The following is a 17557-nucleotide window of genomic DNA, read 5'->3' as shown; positions in this document are numbered from 1 at the left end:
TAACAGAGTCATGTGTGTGAAAGCAGGTTAAAGACCAGTGACATCACCAGTGACATCACATCTTTAAGGTATTAATCTCTACCACACCTGTCCGTCTCTCAAGGCTCCAACTCGTCCCACCTGACGGTCTACTGTGAATACGGACTTGACGTCTTCGACATTCACACCACAGAGTGGGTCCAGACCATCTCCCTCCGCAAGGTAACCAATCAAAGCTCATCACTGCTGGGAAACAGCCAATCACAGTGTAGCATTCAGTGACCTCCCGCTCTATGTCCTCAGATCAGACCTCTGAATGTGGAGGGGACATTAAACCTGCTGAGCTCAGAACCTCCTCGTCTCATTTTCTTCAACAACACCTCGTCAGGTAACGACCAGACTCACCTGGACACTGTCTCACTACCTGAGCCGGCCTGAAGCTAACCCATCTCTACCCGTCTGTCTCCTCCCGTCTGTCTCCACCTGTCTGTCTCCACCTGTCTGTCTCCTCCTGTCTGTCTCCTCCCGTCTGTCTCCTCCCGTCTGTCTCCTCCCGTCTGTCTCCTCCCGTCTGTCTCCTCCTGTCTGTCCTCAGAGGGAGACCTCACCATCCCGGAGACGTCGGACCAGAGCAGGAAGTTGATGGTTCGAACGCGCAGCAAGAGGAAGTTCCTGTTTAAGGTTCCAGAGGAGGAGCGTCTCCAGCAGAGGAGGTGATGCTCTACTGTCTGTGTGTGTGTGTGTGTGTTAATGTGTATATGTGTATTATTGTGTGTTGTTGTTGTGTGTTGTCTATTAATGTGTTGTTGTTGTGTATTAATGTGTGTTGTGTATTAATGTGTTGTTGTTGTGTATTAATGTGTTGTGTATTGTTGTGTATTAATGTGTTGTGTGTTGTTGTGTATTAGTGTGTTGTGTGTTGTTGTGTATTAGTGTGTTGTGTATTGTTGTGTATTAATGTGTTGTGTATTAATGTGTTGTGTGTTGTGTATTTGTGTGTTGTGTATTAACGTGTTGTTGTGTATTAGTGTGTTGTGTGTTGTTGTGTATTAGTGTGTTGTGTGTTGTGTATTAACGTGTTGTTGTGTATTAGTGTGTTGTGTGTTGTTGTGTATTAACGTGTTGTTGTGTGTTGTGTATTAACGTGTTGTTGTGTGTTGTGTATTAACGTGTTGTGTATTAGTGTGTTGTGTGTTGTTGTGTATTAACGTGTTGTGTATTAGTGTGTTGTGTGTTGTTGTGTATTAGTGTGTTGTTGTTGTGTGTTGTGTGTTGTGTATTAACGTGTTGTTGTGTGTTGTTGTGTGTTGTGTGTTGTTGTGTATTAACGTGTTGTGTGTTGTGTATTAGTGTGTTGTGTGTTGTTGTGTATTAACGTGTTGTTGTGTGTTGTGTATTAGTGTGTTGTGTGTTGTTGTGTATTAACGTGTTGTTGTGTATTAACGTGTTGTGTGTTGTGTATTAGTGTGTTGTGTGTTGTTGTGTGTTTTTGTGTATTAACGTGTTGTGTATTAGTGTGTTGTGTGTTGTTGTGTATTAACGTGTTGTTGTGTATTAGTGTGTTGTGTGTTGTTGTGTATTAACGTGTTGTTGTGTGTTGTGTATTAACGTGTTGTGTATTAGTGTGTTGTGTATTGTTGTGTATTAACGTGTTGTTGTGTATTAGTGTGTTGTGTGTTGTTGTGTATTAGTGTGTTGTTGTTGTGTGTTGTGTATTAACGTGTTGTGTGTGGTTGTGTATTAACGTGTTGTTGTGTGTTGTGTATTAACGTGTTGTGTGTTGTTGTGTATTAACGTGTTGTGTGTTGTGTATTAACATGTTGTTGTGTATTGTTGTGTATTAGTGTGTTGTGTATTGTTGTGTGTTGTGTATTAACGTGTTGTTGTGTATTAGTGTGTTGTGTATTAACGTGGTGTTGTGTGTTGTTGTGTATTAACGTGGTGTTGTGTGTTGTGTGTTGTTGTGTATTAACGTGTTGTTGTGTGTTGTGTATTAGTGTGTTGTGTATTGTTGTGTGTTGTGTGTTGTGTATTAACATGTTGTTGTGTATTGTTGTGTATTAACGTGTTGTTGTGTATTGTTGTGTATTAACGTGTTGTGTGTTGTGTATTAACATGTTGTTGTGTATTGTTGTGTATTAACGTGTTGTGTATTAGTGTGTTGTGTATTGTTGTGTGTTGTTGTGTATTAACGTGTTGTTGTGTATTAGTGTGTTGTGTATTAACGTGTTGTGTGTTGTTGTGTATTAACGTGTTGTTGTGTGTTGTTGTTGTGTGTTGTTGTGTATTAACGTGTTGTTGTGTATTAACGTGTTGTTGTGTGTTGTTGTGTATTAACGTGTTGTTGTGTGTTGTTGTTGTGTGTTGTTGTGTGTTGTTGTGTATTAACGTGTTGTTGTTGTGTGTTGTTGTTGTGTATTAACGTGTTGTTGTGTTGTTGTGTATTAACGTGCTGTTGTGTGTTGTTGTTGTGTATTAACGTGTTGTTGTTGTGTGTTGTTGTGTGTTGTTGTGTATTAACGTGTTGTTGTGTGTGTGGTTTCAGGGAGATGCTCAGGGATCCGGAGCTCAGATCAAAGATGATTTCTAATCCCACAAACTTTAACCACGTGGCCCACATGGGACCAGGAGACGGCATGCAAGTCCTCATGGACCTCCCTCTGGTAACTCCTCCTCCTCCTCCTCCTCCTGCCAGCATGTTCTCCCTCACCTCCTCTCCCCTCCGACAGCTGTCCATCACACTGACTCCTCTCTTCTCTCCTCCCCCTGTCTCACCTTCCTCACCCCCTCCTTACTCCTCCTCCCCCTGATTTTCAGGTTAGTGATGTCATCTCCCTTTCCTCCTCCCCCTCCCCTTCCCCCTCCTCCTTCCGTCACACCCTCATCTCTCCCCCTGCAACTTTGAGCATGTCTATCACATGACGTCGGCGTCGGCCGGCGCCTTCTTGCAGAAAGACGCCTCCTCTTCCTCCCAGCAGAGCCTCCTGCAGCCTTCCTCCTCCTCTTCTTCCTCCTCTCCCTCAACCTCCTCTCTGGGAATGGTAGGCCAGCCTCTCTCTGTCTCCTTCACCCCCTCTCTGTCTCCCCCCTCTCTGTCTCCTTCACCCCTCTCTCTGTCTCCTTCACCCTCTCTCTGTCTCCTTCACCCTCTCTCTGTCTCCTTCACCCCCTCTCTGTCTCCTTCACCCTCTCTCTGTCTCCTTCACCCTCTCTCTGTCTCCTTCACCCCTCTGTCTCCTGTCTCCTTCACCCCCTCTCTGTCTCCTTCACCCTCTCTCTGTCTCCTTCACCCTCTCTCTGTCTCCTTCACCCCCTCTCTGTCTCCTTCACCCTCTCTCTGTCTCCTTCACCCCCTCTCTGTCTCCTTCCCCCTCTCTCTGTCTCCTTCACCCTCTCTCTGTCTCCTTCACCCTCTCTCTGTCCCCTCTCTGTCTCCTTCACCCCCTCTCTGTCTCCTTCCCCCTCTCTCTGTCTCCTTCACCCCTCTCACCCCCTCTCTGTCTCTCTGTCTCCTTCACCCCCTCTCTGTCTCCTTCACCCCCTCTCTGTCTCCTTCACCCTCTCTCTGTCTCCTTCACCCCCTCTCTGTCTCCTTCACCCCAGTCTTTCCTCTCCTTCCTGGTCTGCAGTGGTCTTCTTGGTTTGTGTGAATCTCTAAGCGTCTGAACGCCTGGTTTAACTTTATTCTGCAGTTTGTTTTCATTCTTTGTTTCTCTACATGCTGCCCAGAACCTCCTGTCCTCTCACAACACCTCCTGTCCTCTCACAACACCTCCTGTCCTCTCACAGCACCTCCTGTCCTCTCACAGCACCTCCTGTCCTCTCACAGCACCTCCTGTCCTCTCACAGCACCTCCTGTCCTCTCACAACACCTCCTGTCCTCTCACTTTCTGTCCTTTGACTCCACTTATCTCAGTAATAGTGTGTCGAACTTTTAACCTGCGGTTTATAAAGTCCTGAAACAAGAGGCAGAGTCTTTATTAACTTCTGTTGTAGCGTTAGCTTAAGCTAACACTGAGTCTGTATTAACTTCTGTTGTAGCGTTAGCTTAAGCTAACACTGAGCCTTTATTAACTTCTGTTGTAGCTTAAGCTAACACTGAGTCTTTATTAACTTCTGTTGTAGCTTAAGCTAACACTGAGTCTTTATTAACTTATGTTGTAGCTTAAGCTAACACTGAGTCTTTATTAACTTATGTTGTAGCTTAAGCTAACACTGAGTCTTTATTAACTTCTGTTGTAGTGTTAGCTTAAGCTAACACTGGGTCTGTATTAACTTCTGTTGTAGCGTTAGCTTAAGCTAACACTGGGTCTGGAGAACACAGAGGGTAGATAAGATAAGATAAGATAAGATAATCCTTTATTAGTCCCGCAGCGGGGAAATTTGCAGACTTACAACAGCGTAGAGTAAAGTGCACACAAGAGACATAGTAGAAGACAAGCTAAGAATAAAAAATAAAGAAATAAAAATAAAAATAAAATAAAACAAGTATTATAAATACGCAATAAAAAAACAGTAGAAAAAAACAAAAAACAACAATAACTGAAATATTATATTTACAGACAGAGAAACACATGTCCTGTTCTTCAGATACAGAGTTCTTGAACCTACAAGAAGGTTCTGTAGGAATGCTGGATGACACCTGAACCTGGTCGGGGTCATCAGAGGTCACATGACACTGTTGATATTTAGACTGGAGCTGTTTTAAAGCTCTGCCTCTGGGTCATCCAGCATCATAGACCCATGGTTACATCTGTTACTCTGGTATATTAATATATATATATGTGTGTGTGTGTGTGTGTGTGTGTGTGTGTGTGTGTGTGTGTGTGTGTGTGTGTGTGTGTGTGTGTGTGTGTGTGTGTATAGAGTGTGATGTCTTCCTCTCAAGATGACCCGGTTAAAGATAAGCCCCGCCCACTGTCCAGTATCTCCCGGCAACAAAGGAGCAAGACACACATCACACGCACAGCCTCAGGTACGCTCACACATCTGTACACACACACATCTGTACGCACACACATCTGTACACACACATCTGTACACACACATCTGTACGTAGTATTGGTGTGTAGTATCGGTGTGTGTAGTTTGAGACACAATCAGTAAAATGTGATGTCATTTAAACAGTTTTTATTGGTTCAGATTTTGGGGGAGGAGCTTCATCTCGCAGCATCTCTGAACCGGACCAGGACCTGGACCGAGAGGTAACACACACACACACACACACACACACACACTTTATTTTATTAGAACTTTATTGACACAATGGAGCTTACAACAGGTTCTCTCTCTCCCTCCAGCCGGACTCGGACTCCACCAAACACTCGACCCCGTCTAACAGCTCTAACCCCAGCAGCCCCCCCAGTCCCAACTCCCCCCACCGCAGCCAGCTCACCTTGGACGGCCTGGAGATGGATCCCTGAGGCCCCGCCCCCTATGTGTGAGGGAGGAGGGGTTTTATGAACCAATCAGGCTGCAGACTGAGTTTAGATTTTACTTGATGCTTTTATTGTGGCGGGGTGAGTCTGAGCTTCCAGCTGCTTTTATTTTTGTTGGATTTTACCTGCTGGGAAGCCCCGCCCCCTGGTTTCAACCCTGCTGATGGCTGTTGTGTTTGACCTTTGACCCTTAGTCTGCTTGGCTCTGTGGGACCAATCAGCTCCTGTCCTCCTTTATTAGATACCTTCCTGATGAGCTTTAGCCGGTGTTAGCTGCTGAGCTAACTGTGACGGAGGTCTCACTCTGATGAAAAAACACTGTATCAATTCATTTTTAAACTTTGTTAAATTGCACATCATCATCAATGTTGTTGTAGGAGAAAAATAATCTTTGATTTTGTGTCAGTGATGATCTTTCCTGTTGCTCTCTCCGACCCCGCCCTCTGACCTCTGACCCCTGACCCCAGAGGTCAGCTGGAGTCGGGTGAGGGGGGGGGCACTACTGCTTTGTTTCACCAGTTAAAGAATCTTTGTAATTATGAAACATGTTAGCAGCCGAACAGAAACTCAATAAACGGATCTGAACAGTCTGATGGTTTTTCTTTAAAACAAACTTTATTGATAATAATCAATAGAACATGACGCCACAGATGAACTCATTAATATTCATCGTGACATCACTGAAGGAGGACGTTGTTTTTGTCCTCTTTAATTCAGGACCTTCGTTAATAATTAATTTCACACTCGCTTGTGTCTGGCAGGCTCATTAAATATTCAGGAGAGGGCGTGGTCTTTATTACACGCCCAGAGGCAGCCAATCAGAGCGTCCGGATGGAGTACAGAGACAGCCGAGCCAATCAGAAAGCAGAAGACTGCATGAATTGGGTCAGAGTTCCGACTCTGTTCTCTCCTGTTTGTGGAACTTTCAGCCACACTCATGGACTTCCTCAGTGGTCAGGAATCATCTTCACTTAGTCCTCTGACATACTATGACTTACTATACTATGACTTACTATACTATACTATGACTTACTATACTATGACTTACTATACTATGACTTACTATACTATACTATGACTTACTATACTATGACTTACTATACTATGACTTACTATACTATGACTTACTATACTATGACTTACTATACTATGACTTACTATACTATGACTTAATATACTATGACTTACTATACTATACTATGACTTACTATACTATGACTTACTATACTATGACTTACTATACTATGACTTACTATACTATGACTTACTATACTATACTATGACTTACTATACTATGACTTACTATACTATACTATGACTTACTATACTATATACTATACTATGACTTACTTACTATACTATACTATGACTTACTATACTATGACTTACTATACTATACTATGACTTACTATGACTTACTATACTATGACTTACTTACTATACTATACTATGACTTACTATACTATGACTTACTATACTATACTATGACTTACTATACTATACTATGACTTACTATACTATGACTTACTATACTATACTATGACTTACTATACTATGACTTACTATACTATGACTTACTATACTATACTATGACTTACTATACTATGACTTACTATACTATACTATGACTTACTACTATGACTTACTATGACTTACTATACTATGACTTACTATACTATACTATGACTTACTATACTATGACTTACTATACTATACTATGACTTACTATGACTTACTATACTATGACTTACTATACTATGACTTACTATGACTTACTATACTATACTATACTATACTATGACTTACTATACTATGACTTACTATACTATGACTTACTATACTATACTATGACTTACTATACTATACTATGACTTACTATGACTTACTATACTATGACTTACTATACTATACTATGACTTACTATACTATGACTTACTATACTATGACTTACTATACTATGACTTACTATACTATACTATGACTTACTATACTATGACTTACTATACTATGACTTACTATACTATGACTTACTATGACTTACTATACTATGACTTACTATACTATGACTTACTATACTATACTATGACTTACTATACTATACTATGACTTACTATACTATACTATGACTTACTATACTATGACTTACTATACTATGACTTGACTTACTATACTATACTATGACTTACTATACTATGACATGACTTTTTACGACATACTATACTTTGACTTTTTACGACATACTATAGTATTACTTTTTATGACGTTATATACTATTACCTTTTATGATATACTATATTGACTGCATGCATGGTGTTGAAATAAAGAACTCTATTTCACAGACGGTTGTTGAAAGATATGAAAACCTTTTGTTCCTGTAAACCTTTACAGTTTCGTTAACTTCCTCTTTCTGCTTCATTGAATCACTTCCTTACACACACACACACACACACACACACACACACACACACACACACACACACACACACACACACACACACAGAAATGAACCAGTTCAAGTGCTGCGATTATGCCTTCATGACAGTTTGGTCTGTCGGACACACCTACACACACACACACACACACACACACACACACACACACACACACACACACACACGTCACGTACACAAACACACACCTACACACACACACACACACACACACAGATGTGAACCCTGAACATTTTTAGTGACTCTTGAATAGAACTTGTTGGTAAAAAAACTAATATTTATGAAACCCTAAAGCTACTTCCTGTTCCGCTCTGCAGGTCTGAAACCTGGTCCACACAAAACTGCTGCCTTCCCCTTTTAACTGATTCTATAAACCTGAACCAGTCCTAGCTATAGACCTGAACCAGCCCTAACTATAGACCTGAACCAGTCCTAGCTATAGACCTTAACCAGTCCTAACTATAGACCTGAACCAGTCCTAGCTATAGACCTGAACCAGCCCTAACTATAGACCTGAACCAGTCCTAACTATAGACCTGAACCAGTCCTAACTATAAACCTGAACCAGTCCTAACTATAGACCTGAACCAGTCCTAACTATAAACCTGAACCAGCCCTAACTATAGACCTGAACCAGTCCTAACTATAAACCTGAACCAGTCCTAGCTATAGACCTGAACCAGTCCTAGCTATAAACCTGAACCAGTCCTAACTATAGACCTGAACCAGTCCTAACTATAGACCTGAACCAGCCCTAACTATAAACCTGAACCAGCCCTAACTATAAACCTGAACCAGTCCTAACTATAGACCTGAACCAGCCCTAACTATAGACCTGAACCAGCCCTAACTATAGACCTGAACCAGTCCTAACTATAGACCTGAACCAGTCCTAACTATAAACCTGAACCAGCCCTAACTATAGACCTGAACCAGCTCTAACTATAGACCTGAACCAGTCCTAACTATAGACCTGAACCAGTCCTAACTATAAACCTGAACCAGTCCTAACTATAGACCTGAACCAGTCCTAACTATAGACCTGAACCAGTCCTAACTATAGACCTGAACCAGTCCTAACTATAGACCTGAACCAGTCCTAACTATAGACCTGAACCAGTCCTAACTATAGACCTGAACCAGTCCTAACTATAGACCTGAACCAGTCCTAGCTATAGACCTGAACCAGTCCTAACTATAGACCTGAACCAGTCCTAACTATAGACCTGAACCAGTCCTAACTATAAACCTGAACCAGTCCTAACTATAGACCTGAACCAGTCCTAACTATAGACCTGAACCAGCCCTAACTATAAACCTGAACCAGTCCTAACTATAAACCTGAACCAGTCCTAACTATAAACCTGAACCAGTTCTAACTATAAACCTGAACCAGTCCTAACTATAAACCTGAACCAGTCCTAACTATAGACCTGAACCAGTCCTAACTATATATATGTAGATATGATACATGATGAATAATTAATATTCTTCTGACTCACTGTTTCAGCTCCGACATTGAGTACTTCTGTAATCTAAGAATGAAATGTTTATTATTAATGAGCAACATGTTTTTAAACATAAAATCAAGAACAAATAGAGTCTGAAAAGTCTCAATTTAAAAAAAACTTTATTGGTAACTTTATTGATATATTTAGTCCGGTTCATCTAATCATCACTTTGGTCCAGATGATCAATAAACATCTCCGTCCTTTCACTCAAAGGACAAACCTGTAGTTTTTAATGACGCCATGATGCGCCACTTTCAGATCCACCAGACTCTAACACGTGTAGATGATCAGTGAGTCCAGCAGAGTCCAGCAGAGTCCAGCAGAGGTTGGCCTGTCAAGTCCCTGGTAGTTTTCCTGCCTGGTGATTCTCGGTCTCACTCACTACGTTCAGCTCTGAGGAGTTCTTGGCTGGCTGGATCTTGTTCTGGCAGCTTTCAGATCGTGGTCTCAGGTGAGCTCTGTCCCAGACCTGCACGAGGCCTCGGCTCAGCTCTTTGCGGATGTTGTTGCTGGACAGGACGTAGAGGATGGGGTTGACGGCGCTGTTGATGGTGGACAGGCCGAGGGAGATGGTGTACGGCGTGTACATGGTCCTCTCAAACAGACAGGTTCTGTCCTCCAGCTGGGGGAAGTGGTACATGACGGCTCGGACCAGCAGGATGATGTGGTACGGGGCGAAGCAGACCAGGAACAGCACCACCACCGCCGCCGCCAGCCAGCAAACACGCACTTTCTGTTCCCGCCGCAGCCCAGTGCTGCGCTGCACGTTGGCCAGGATGCCGCGGTTCGTCCCCACCAGCACCAGCAGCGGGATCAGGAAGCCCACCACGAAGCGTGCGTAGTTGAAGCCCGTCACCATGGCGTTTCTTTGACTCGGCTCGAAGCAGCGGCGTTGGCCCTCTGTGACTTCGCCCTCCTTCATGGTGAAGACGGGGACGTGAACGACGGCGACAAGCAGCACGATAAAGAGGGCGATGAGGGCGGCAAGGCGTTGCCGGCGGAGACCGCGGGATTCCACGCTGTAGACCACGGCGACGTACCTGTCGCAGGAGATGCAGCAAAGCAGGAAGATGCTGATGTACATGTTGTTGAAGAAGATGTAGCCTGTTAGCTTGCAGGCCGCCGAGCTCCAGGGCCACGAGTGACCTCCGCTGACATAGTGCGTCCACAGCGGCAGCGTGCCCAGGTACGTGAGGTCACACAGCGACAGGCTCCACAGGTACACGCCCAGCACGTTCTTCCTGCACACCTGCAGCCAGGTGAGGTAGACGGTCAGCAGGTTAGCCGGCAGTCCCACCGCCAGCACCATGCTGTACAGCAGCACCAGCGGCAGGCGGCCGTCATCAAACGGAGCCTCGCACTTCGACAGTGTGGTGTTGTTCTCCAGAGCCAACGTCTCGGTCACCAGCGGATCGTGCATGATGTCTGCAGAAAGACAGACACGACCAATCAGATCCAAGATCATGTTCAAGATCATCTACAGAACACAAGAAATAAAAGTTCTGAACATGAAACAGGAGACCGAGGAAGTCTGTTATCTCTAGGTTATCTCTAGGTTATCTCTAGGTTATCTATACGTTATCTCTAGGTTATCTCTAGGTTATCTCTAGGTTATCTCTAGGTTATCTCTAGGTTATCTCTAGGTTATCTCTAGGTTATCTCTACGTTATCTATACGTTATCTCTAGGTTATCTATACGTTATCTCTAGGTTATCTCTAGGTTATCTCTAGGTTATCTCTAGGTTATCTCTAGGTTATCTCTAGGTTATCTATACGTTATCTCTAGGTTATCTCTAGGTTATCTCTAGGTTATCTATACGTTATCTCTAGGTTATCTCTAGGTTATCTCTAGGTTATCTCTAGGTTATCTCTAGGTTATCTCTAGGTTATCTATACGTTATCTCTAGGTTATCTCTAGGTTATCTCTAGGTTATCTCTAGGTTATCTCTATCTCTACGTTATCTATACGTTATCTCTAGGTTATCTATACGTTATCTCTAGGTTATCTCTACGTTATCTCTAGGTTATCTATACGTTATCTCTAGGTTATCTCTACGTTATCTCTAGGTTATCTCTAGGTTATCTATACGTTATCTATACGTTATCTCTGTTATCTATACGTTATCTCTAGGTTATCAATACGTTATCTCTACGTTATCTCTAGGTTATCAATACGTTATCTCTAGGTTATCTCTAGGTTATCTATACGTTATCTCTAGGTTATCTCTAGGTTATCTATACGTTATCTCTAGGTTATCTCTAGGTTATCTATACGTTACGTTATCTCTACGTTCTAGGTTATCTCTGTTATCTATACGTTATCTCTAGGTTATCTCTACGTTATCGATACGTTATCTCTAGGTTATCTCTACGTTATCTCTACGTTATCTCTACGTTATCTCTAGGGTTATCTATCGTTATCTCTAGGTTATCTATACGTTATCTCTAGGTTAGCTCTATGTTATCTATACGTTATCTCTAGGTTATCTATACGTTATCTCTAGGTTATCTCTAGGTTATCTCTAGGTTATCTCTAGGTTATCTCTCGTTATCTCTAGGTTATCTATACGTTATCTCTAGGTTATCTCTAGGTTATCTAGGTTATCTCTAGGTTATCTCTAGGTTATCTATACGTTATCTCTAGGTTAGCTCTATGTTATCTATACGTTATCTCTAGGTTATCTATACGTTATCTCTAGGTTAGCTCTATGTTATCTATACGTTATCTCTAGGTTATCTCTAGGTTATCTATACGTTATCTCTAGGTTATCTATACGTTATCTCAAGGTTATCTCTAGGTTATCTCTAGGTTATCTCTAAGTTATCTCTACGTTATCTCAAGGTTATCTCTAGTTATCTCTAGGTTATCTCTAGGTTATCTCTAGTTATCTCTAGGTTATCTCTAGGTTATCTATACGTTATCTCTAGGTTCAGTCAGGAACACTTGCGTCATAGATTTGATCCATTTATTGCAACAATGGAAATACAGTTATACTTGGCGCTGGGACTCCGCTATTGACATGCTCCCTGGATGGCCAAGCAGCTACTTAGCCAAAACAGGGAGCACCATACATAGACCCCCCGGTATACAGAAATGAGCCCGAGGTTAGAATTTAAATTCCATTTCAACAATTGTTATGTAAGGTTAGCTCTAAACTAAAATGGGGTGGAGGCTGGGGTGGAGGAGGCGAAGCTTTGCCAGCGGTATGGTCGTAACGCGTTGGTGTAACAAGGATCAGTGAGAAGGGAGTCATATTCAAATGGACTGCCTTTGGTGAGAGTGAGCAGTGATTGGTGTGTGGCTGATTAGAAGCTATGATTCGATCGGCTGGCTGTCAGCTGGTTACAGCTGGGGGCGTATGACTTCCGTGTCCTGCATGAACTAACGCTAAGCTTCATTTATCTCTAGGTTATCTCTACGTTATTTACTTCACATTATTGTTTCTACATCTGTGTCTTGAATTTTTCCAATTTACGTTATCGTATTTACGGCATTATCTTTACGTATCTATGTTATCGTATTTACGTCATCGTATTTACGTTATTGTATTTATGTTATTGTATTTACGTTATTGTATTTACGTCATTATCTTTACGCATCTATATTATCTTTACGTATTTACGTTATCGTATTTACATTATCGTATTTACGTTATCGTATTTACGCTATCGTATTTACGTTATCGTATTTACGTCCATTATCTTTACGTTTCTATATTATTGTCTTTCGGTTATGCTCTTTCATTTATCGTATCTACATTACCTGATATTATTCCCTGAAGAGACTTTGAACAACAAAATCAAAGAGCATCATGACCTTAATCATCATGACCTTAAAAAGAATGAAACACACAAAGGACGATTACACTCTGACAGGAAGTGATTCACTTCAGTTTCCTGTGATTCACAACGGGAAGTCCCCCCACAAAAAACTATTTTGTGTTTCAGATTCAAACGTTTCAAAACTTATTTGACTTTTTACTGAACCACATTTATCTGACTGTTCATATATGTATATATATGTATATTTATATGTATGTATATATGTATATATATTTATACATATAAACTTATATATATATATATACACATGTATATGTATGTTTTCCATGCCTTTTTGCACCTCCCTTTCTTCATGTGTTCAATACTTTTTCCCTGTGTCATTCCATTTTATTACACATAACTTAATTTCTGAACGTATTTGTTTGGTTTTCATGTCAATAGCACCTTTAGAAATATATTTACTGAGAACAATGGTGACGTGTTCAATACTTATTTTACCCGCTGTATGTATGTATATATATACATATATATATATATATATATATATATATATATATATATATATATATATATATATATATATATATATATATATATATATATATATATATATATATATATATATATATATATATATATATATATATATATATATATATATATATATATATATATATATATATATATATATATATATATATATATATATATATATATATATATATATATATATATATATATATATATATATATATATATATATTTAGGTAGTATATTAGCTAGTCCAGTCAATAACAGGGACTAGTGAACATACTAGTTACATATAACTAGTATGTTCACTAGTATGTTCACTAGTCTCTGTTCTTTATTTTCTGGACTCTCCTCATTTTAAATTCGTCATCTTCCTTAAATTATTGATCATTGACCTCTTTAGCTGAAACATTTAATAATTAATATGATGAATGAAGACGACAGATGCTTCTAAAATCAAACTCATCCGTTATTGATCACTGATCAGTTCACACATCAAACCTATTAATGAATTAATTCAGTTGATTTTAAAAACTAAAATATAAGCGAAGCTGGTATTTTATAATTATATATATATATATATATATATATATATATGATAACATCAGATCAGTGTATACATGTGTATAATACAGTGATGAACAGTATTAGATCAAAGGTACTACATATACTTTACATCACAGTAAAAATATATCAAAGTAGTATAATATATATCATAGTAAAAATATATCTAAGAACAATACTATATATCAAAGTACAAATATTTTAGGAATTACACTATATATCAAAGTGCAAATATATGAAAGTAGTATATTAAATATCAGTACAAATATATCGGGTAGGAATATTATTCAAAGTAGGAATATAACTGAAAATATAAAACAAAGGCTTAAAAAGTGTTTAAAAGTAAATGTATGATATAGAAGTATAGAACTATGTATATATATGTATATACATATATACATATATATATATCATTTTAAATATATAGCGGTAGAAAAACATTAATAAAGTCCTACTGCTGTCAATGAGTATTATATATATATATATATGTGTGTGTGTGTGTTATTATACGTATTGAAGTGAATCTAATCTGAACAATAATATTATAGAAATATTATACATCAAAGTAAACAGAGTACTATGTATTACTGTTGTAGTACTGTCTGTCTATCATATGACAACACAGAGTGGAAGAATAACAATATTGGGGGTATTATTGTTGTACTGACAAGAAAATTGTATACAAGTACTTTTTGTTTTTATTTCATTCCATCTTTGAGTTATTAATATTATTATTATTACTATTATTATTATTACTATTGTCATTATTATTACTATTATTACTATTATCATTATTATTATTATTGGTATTATTATTATTATTATATAATTATTATTATTGTTATTACTATTATTATTATTGTTATATAATTATTATTATTGTTATTACTATTATTATTATTGTTATATAAAGGTGATTTATTACAACTTGAATTCCAAAAGTTGTTCTTTTTAATGACTTAAAATTAATTTCTATAGAATCAGTAAAGATCAACCAGTAATGACGTCATGAATGATGACAAATTATTATTATTATTACTATTGTTACTGGTAGTAAATATATATAATATATAAATATATATAATATATAAAAATATAAAGAAATAAAAACATAAGTGTATAAATACCACTGAGGTGTTCGGAGATCCTGTGAAGGTCCTCATGTGTTCATTTACAGAGTATATATAATAAAGTTTATAGTATATATAATAAAGTTTATAGTATTACACACTGTGATAGAAACACTCAGTACCATGAGCAGCTACAGAGTACTACACTGAAGGACTGTGACCGTGTACTACTGTACTAGTGTACTAGTGTACTAGAACATGATGGAGAACATTAAAGGAACACTCACCTCGTCGCGTCTCCTCCGCGTGTCTCCTCCGTTCTGAGAGAGGAGAACCAGACTGGAGGAGGAGCACCTCTCCATGACGTCATCAGCGACGTCATCAGTGTTTATTCATCTCTCCATGACGTCATCAGCGTTTATTCATCTCTCCATGACGTCATCAGCGTTTATTCATCCGTTTCTCCTTCAGAGCCGCTCATCAATAATCATCAATAATCATCAATAATCATCAATAATCATCAATAATCATCAATAATCATCAATAATCATGTGATCATCAGATCATCAACTTCACTCCAAACACAAGAACAAAGTTAGAACACCGCCATCACGTGGTGGAGTGTTCTAACTGCAGCACGACTCCTTCTTCACCTCCTCTCTCTCCTCCTCTCTCTCTCCTCCTCCTCCTCTCCTCTCTCTCCTCCTCTCTCTCTCTCTCTCTCCTCCTCTCCTCCTCTCCTCTCTCCCTCTCCTCTCTCCTCTCTCTCTCTCTCCTCTCTCCTCTCTCTCCACTCTCTCCTCCTCTCTCTCCTCTCTCCTCCTCCTCTCCTCTCTCTCCTCTCTCTCCTCTCTCTCCTCCTTCTCTCTCCTCCTCTCCTCCCTCTCCTGTCTCCTCATCTCTTCTCTCTCTCCTCCTCCTCTCTCTCTCCCCTCTCTCTCTCTCTCTCTCTCTCCTCCCTCTCCTCTCTCTCCTCCTCTCTCCCTCTCCTCCTCCTCTCTCTCCTCCCTCTCCTCCTCTCCTCTCCTCTCCTCTCTCTCTCCTCTCCTCTCTCCTCCTTCTCTCCTCTCCTCTCTCCTCCTTCTCTCCTCCGTCTCCTCCCTCTCCCTCCCTCTCTCCTCTCTCCTCTCTCCTCCTCCTCTCCTCCTCTCTCTCTCTCTCTCTCTCCTCTCCCTCCTCTCTCCTCCTCTCTCCTCCCTCTCCTCTCTCTCCTCCTTCTCTCTCCTCTCTCTCTCTCTCCTCCTCTCTCCTCCCTCCCTCTCCTCTCTCCCTCCTCCTCTCTCCTCCTCTCTCCTCCCTCCCTCTCTCCTCCTTCTCTCTCTCTCTCCTCCTCTCCTCTCCCTCTCTCCTCCTCTCTCCTCTCTCCTCCTCCTCTCTCCTCCTCTCCTCCCTCTCCTCTCTCCTCCTTCCTCTCTCCTCTCTCCTCCTCCTTCTCTCTCTCCTCCTCTCTCTCCTCCCTCTCTCTCCTCTCCTCCACCTCTCCTCCCTCTCCATCCTCTTCTCTCTCCACTCTCTCCTCTCTCCTCCTTCTCTCCTCCCCTCCTCCTTCTCTTCTCTCTCCACCCTCCCTCTCCTCCCTCTCCTCCTCCTCTCTCCTCCCTCCTCCTCCTCCCTCCTTCTCTCCTCCTTCTCTCCTCCTCCCTCCTCTCCTCCTTCTCCCCTCCTCCTCTCCTCCTCCCTCTCCTCCTCCTCCCCTCTCCCTCCTCCTCCTCCTCTCCCTCCTCCCTCTCTCCTCCCTCTCCTCCTCCTCCTCTCTCCTCCTCTCCTCTCCCTCTCTCTCCTCCTCTCCTCCTCTCTCTCCTCCTCTCCTCTCCTCCTCCCTCTCCTCCCTCTCTCTCTCCTCCTCTCCTCCTCTCCTCTCTCCTCCTTCTTTCTCCTCCTCCTCCTCCTCTCCATCCTCTTCTCTCTCCTCCTCTCTCCTCTCTCCTCTCTCCTCTCCTCTCTCTCTCTCTCCCTCCCTCTCCTCCTCCCTCCCTCCTCCCCTCTCCTCTCTCCTCCTCTCTCTCTCCCTCCTCTCCTCCTCTCCTCCTCTCCCTCTCCTCCCTCCTCTCTCCCTCCTCTCTCCTCTCCTCCCTCTCTCCTCCCTCCCTCCCCTCTCTCCTCCCTCCTCCCTCCCTCCTCCTCCCCTCTCCTCCTCCCTCCTCCTCCTCTCCTCCCTCTCCTCCTCCCTCCTCCTCCTCTCCTCTCCTCCTCCTCCTCCTCCTCCTCTCCTCTCCTCCTCCCTCTCCTCC

At 41.2% G+C, this 17557-nt stretch overlaps 2 protein-coding genes across 3 annotated transcripts in view; one reads left to right on the top strand and one right to left on the bottom strand.

Moving 5' to 3' along the window:
• The window catches only part of cdc42bpb (CDC42 binding protein kinase beta (DMPK-like)), a 31548-nt gene extending 25547 nt beyond the window's left edge, over nt 1-6001 (top strand). Inside the window, exons 31-37 of the mRNA XM_054618149.1 lie at nt 104-201; nt 283-367; nt 575-692; nt 2525-2642; nt 4846-4954; nt 5122-5183; nt 5280-6001. Coding sequence (XP_054474124.1) covers nt 104-201; nt 283-367; nt 575-692; nt 2525-2642; nt 4846-4954; nt 5122-5183; nt 5280-5402 — 713 coding nt within the window. The 3' untranslated portion in view covers nt 5403-6001. The remainder of the gene's footprint in view (nt 1-103; nt 202-282; nt 368-574; nt 693-2524; nt 2643-4845; nt 4955-5121; nt 5184-5279) is intronic.
• A 3505-nt stretch (nt 6002-9506) lies between these two features.
• Nucleotides 9507-15747, bottom strand: gpr132b (G protein-coupled receptor 132b). 2 transcript variants are annotated; one of them, XM_054618895.1, is made up of 2 exons: nt 15614-15747; nt 9507-10803 (listed from the first exon to the last, which is right to left on the bottom strand). In XM_054618895.1, the coding sequence occupies exon 2, from the start codon at nt 10796-10798 to the stop codon at nt 9713-9715; it is 1086 nt and encodes a 361-aa protein (XP_054474870.1). In that variant the 5' UTR covers nt 10799-10803; nt 15614-15747; the 3' UTR covers nt 9507-9712. The 2 variants fall into 2 exon arrangements, with proteins under 2 accessions (XP_054474870.1, XP_054474871.1); XM_054618896.1 differs by lacking the exon at nt 15614-15747 and adding an exon at nt 15384-15394.
• Between the last annotated feature and the right edge of the window lie 1810 nt (nt 15748-17557).

The sequence above is a fragment of the Anoplopoma fimbria genome, chromosome 18, assembly GCF_027596085.1.
Source record: "Anoplopoma fimbria isolate UVic2021 breed Golden Eagle Sablefish chromosome 18, Afim_UVic_2022, whole genome shotgun sequence".
Lineage (NCBI taxonomy): Eukaryota > Metazoa > Chordata > Actinopteri > Perciformes > Anoplopomatidae > Anoplopoma > Anoplopoma fimbria.
This window is presented reverse-complemented; position numbering and strand designations above follow the sequence as displayed.

Coding starts and splice junctions, on each gene's coding strand:
- gpr132b (XM_054618895.1), bottom strand. CDS start 10,798: ATGCACGATCCGCTGGTGACCGAGACGTTGGCTCTGGAGAACAACACC.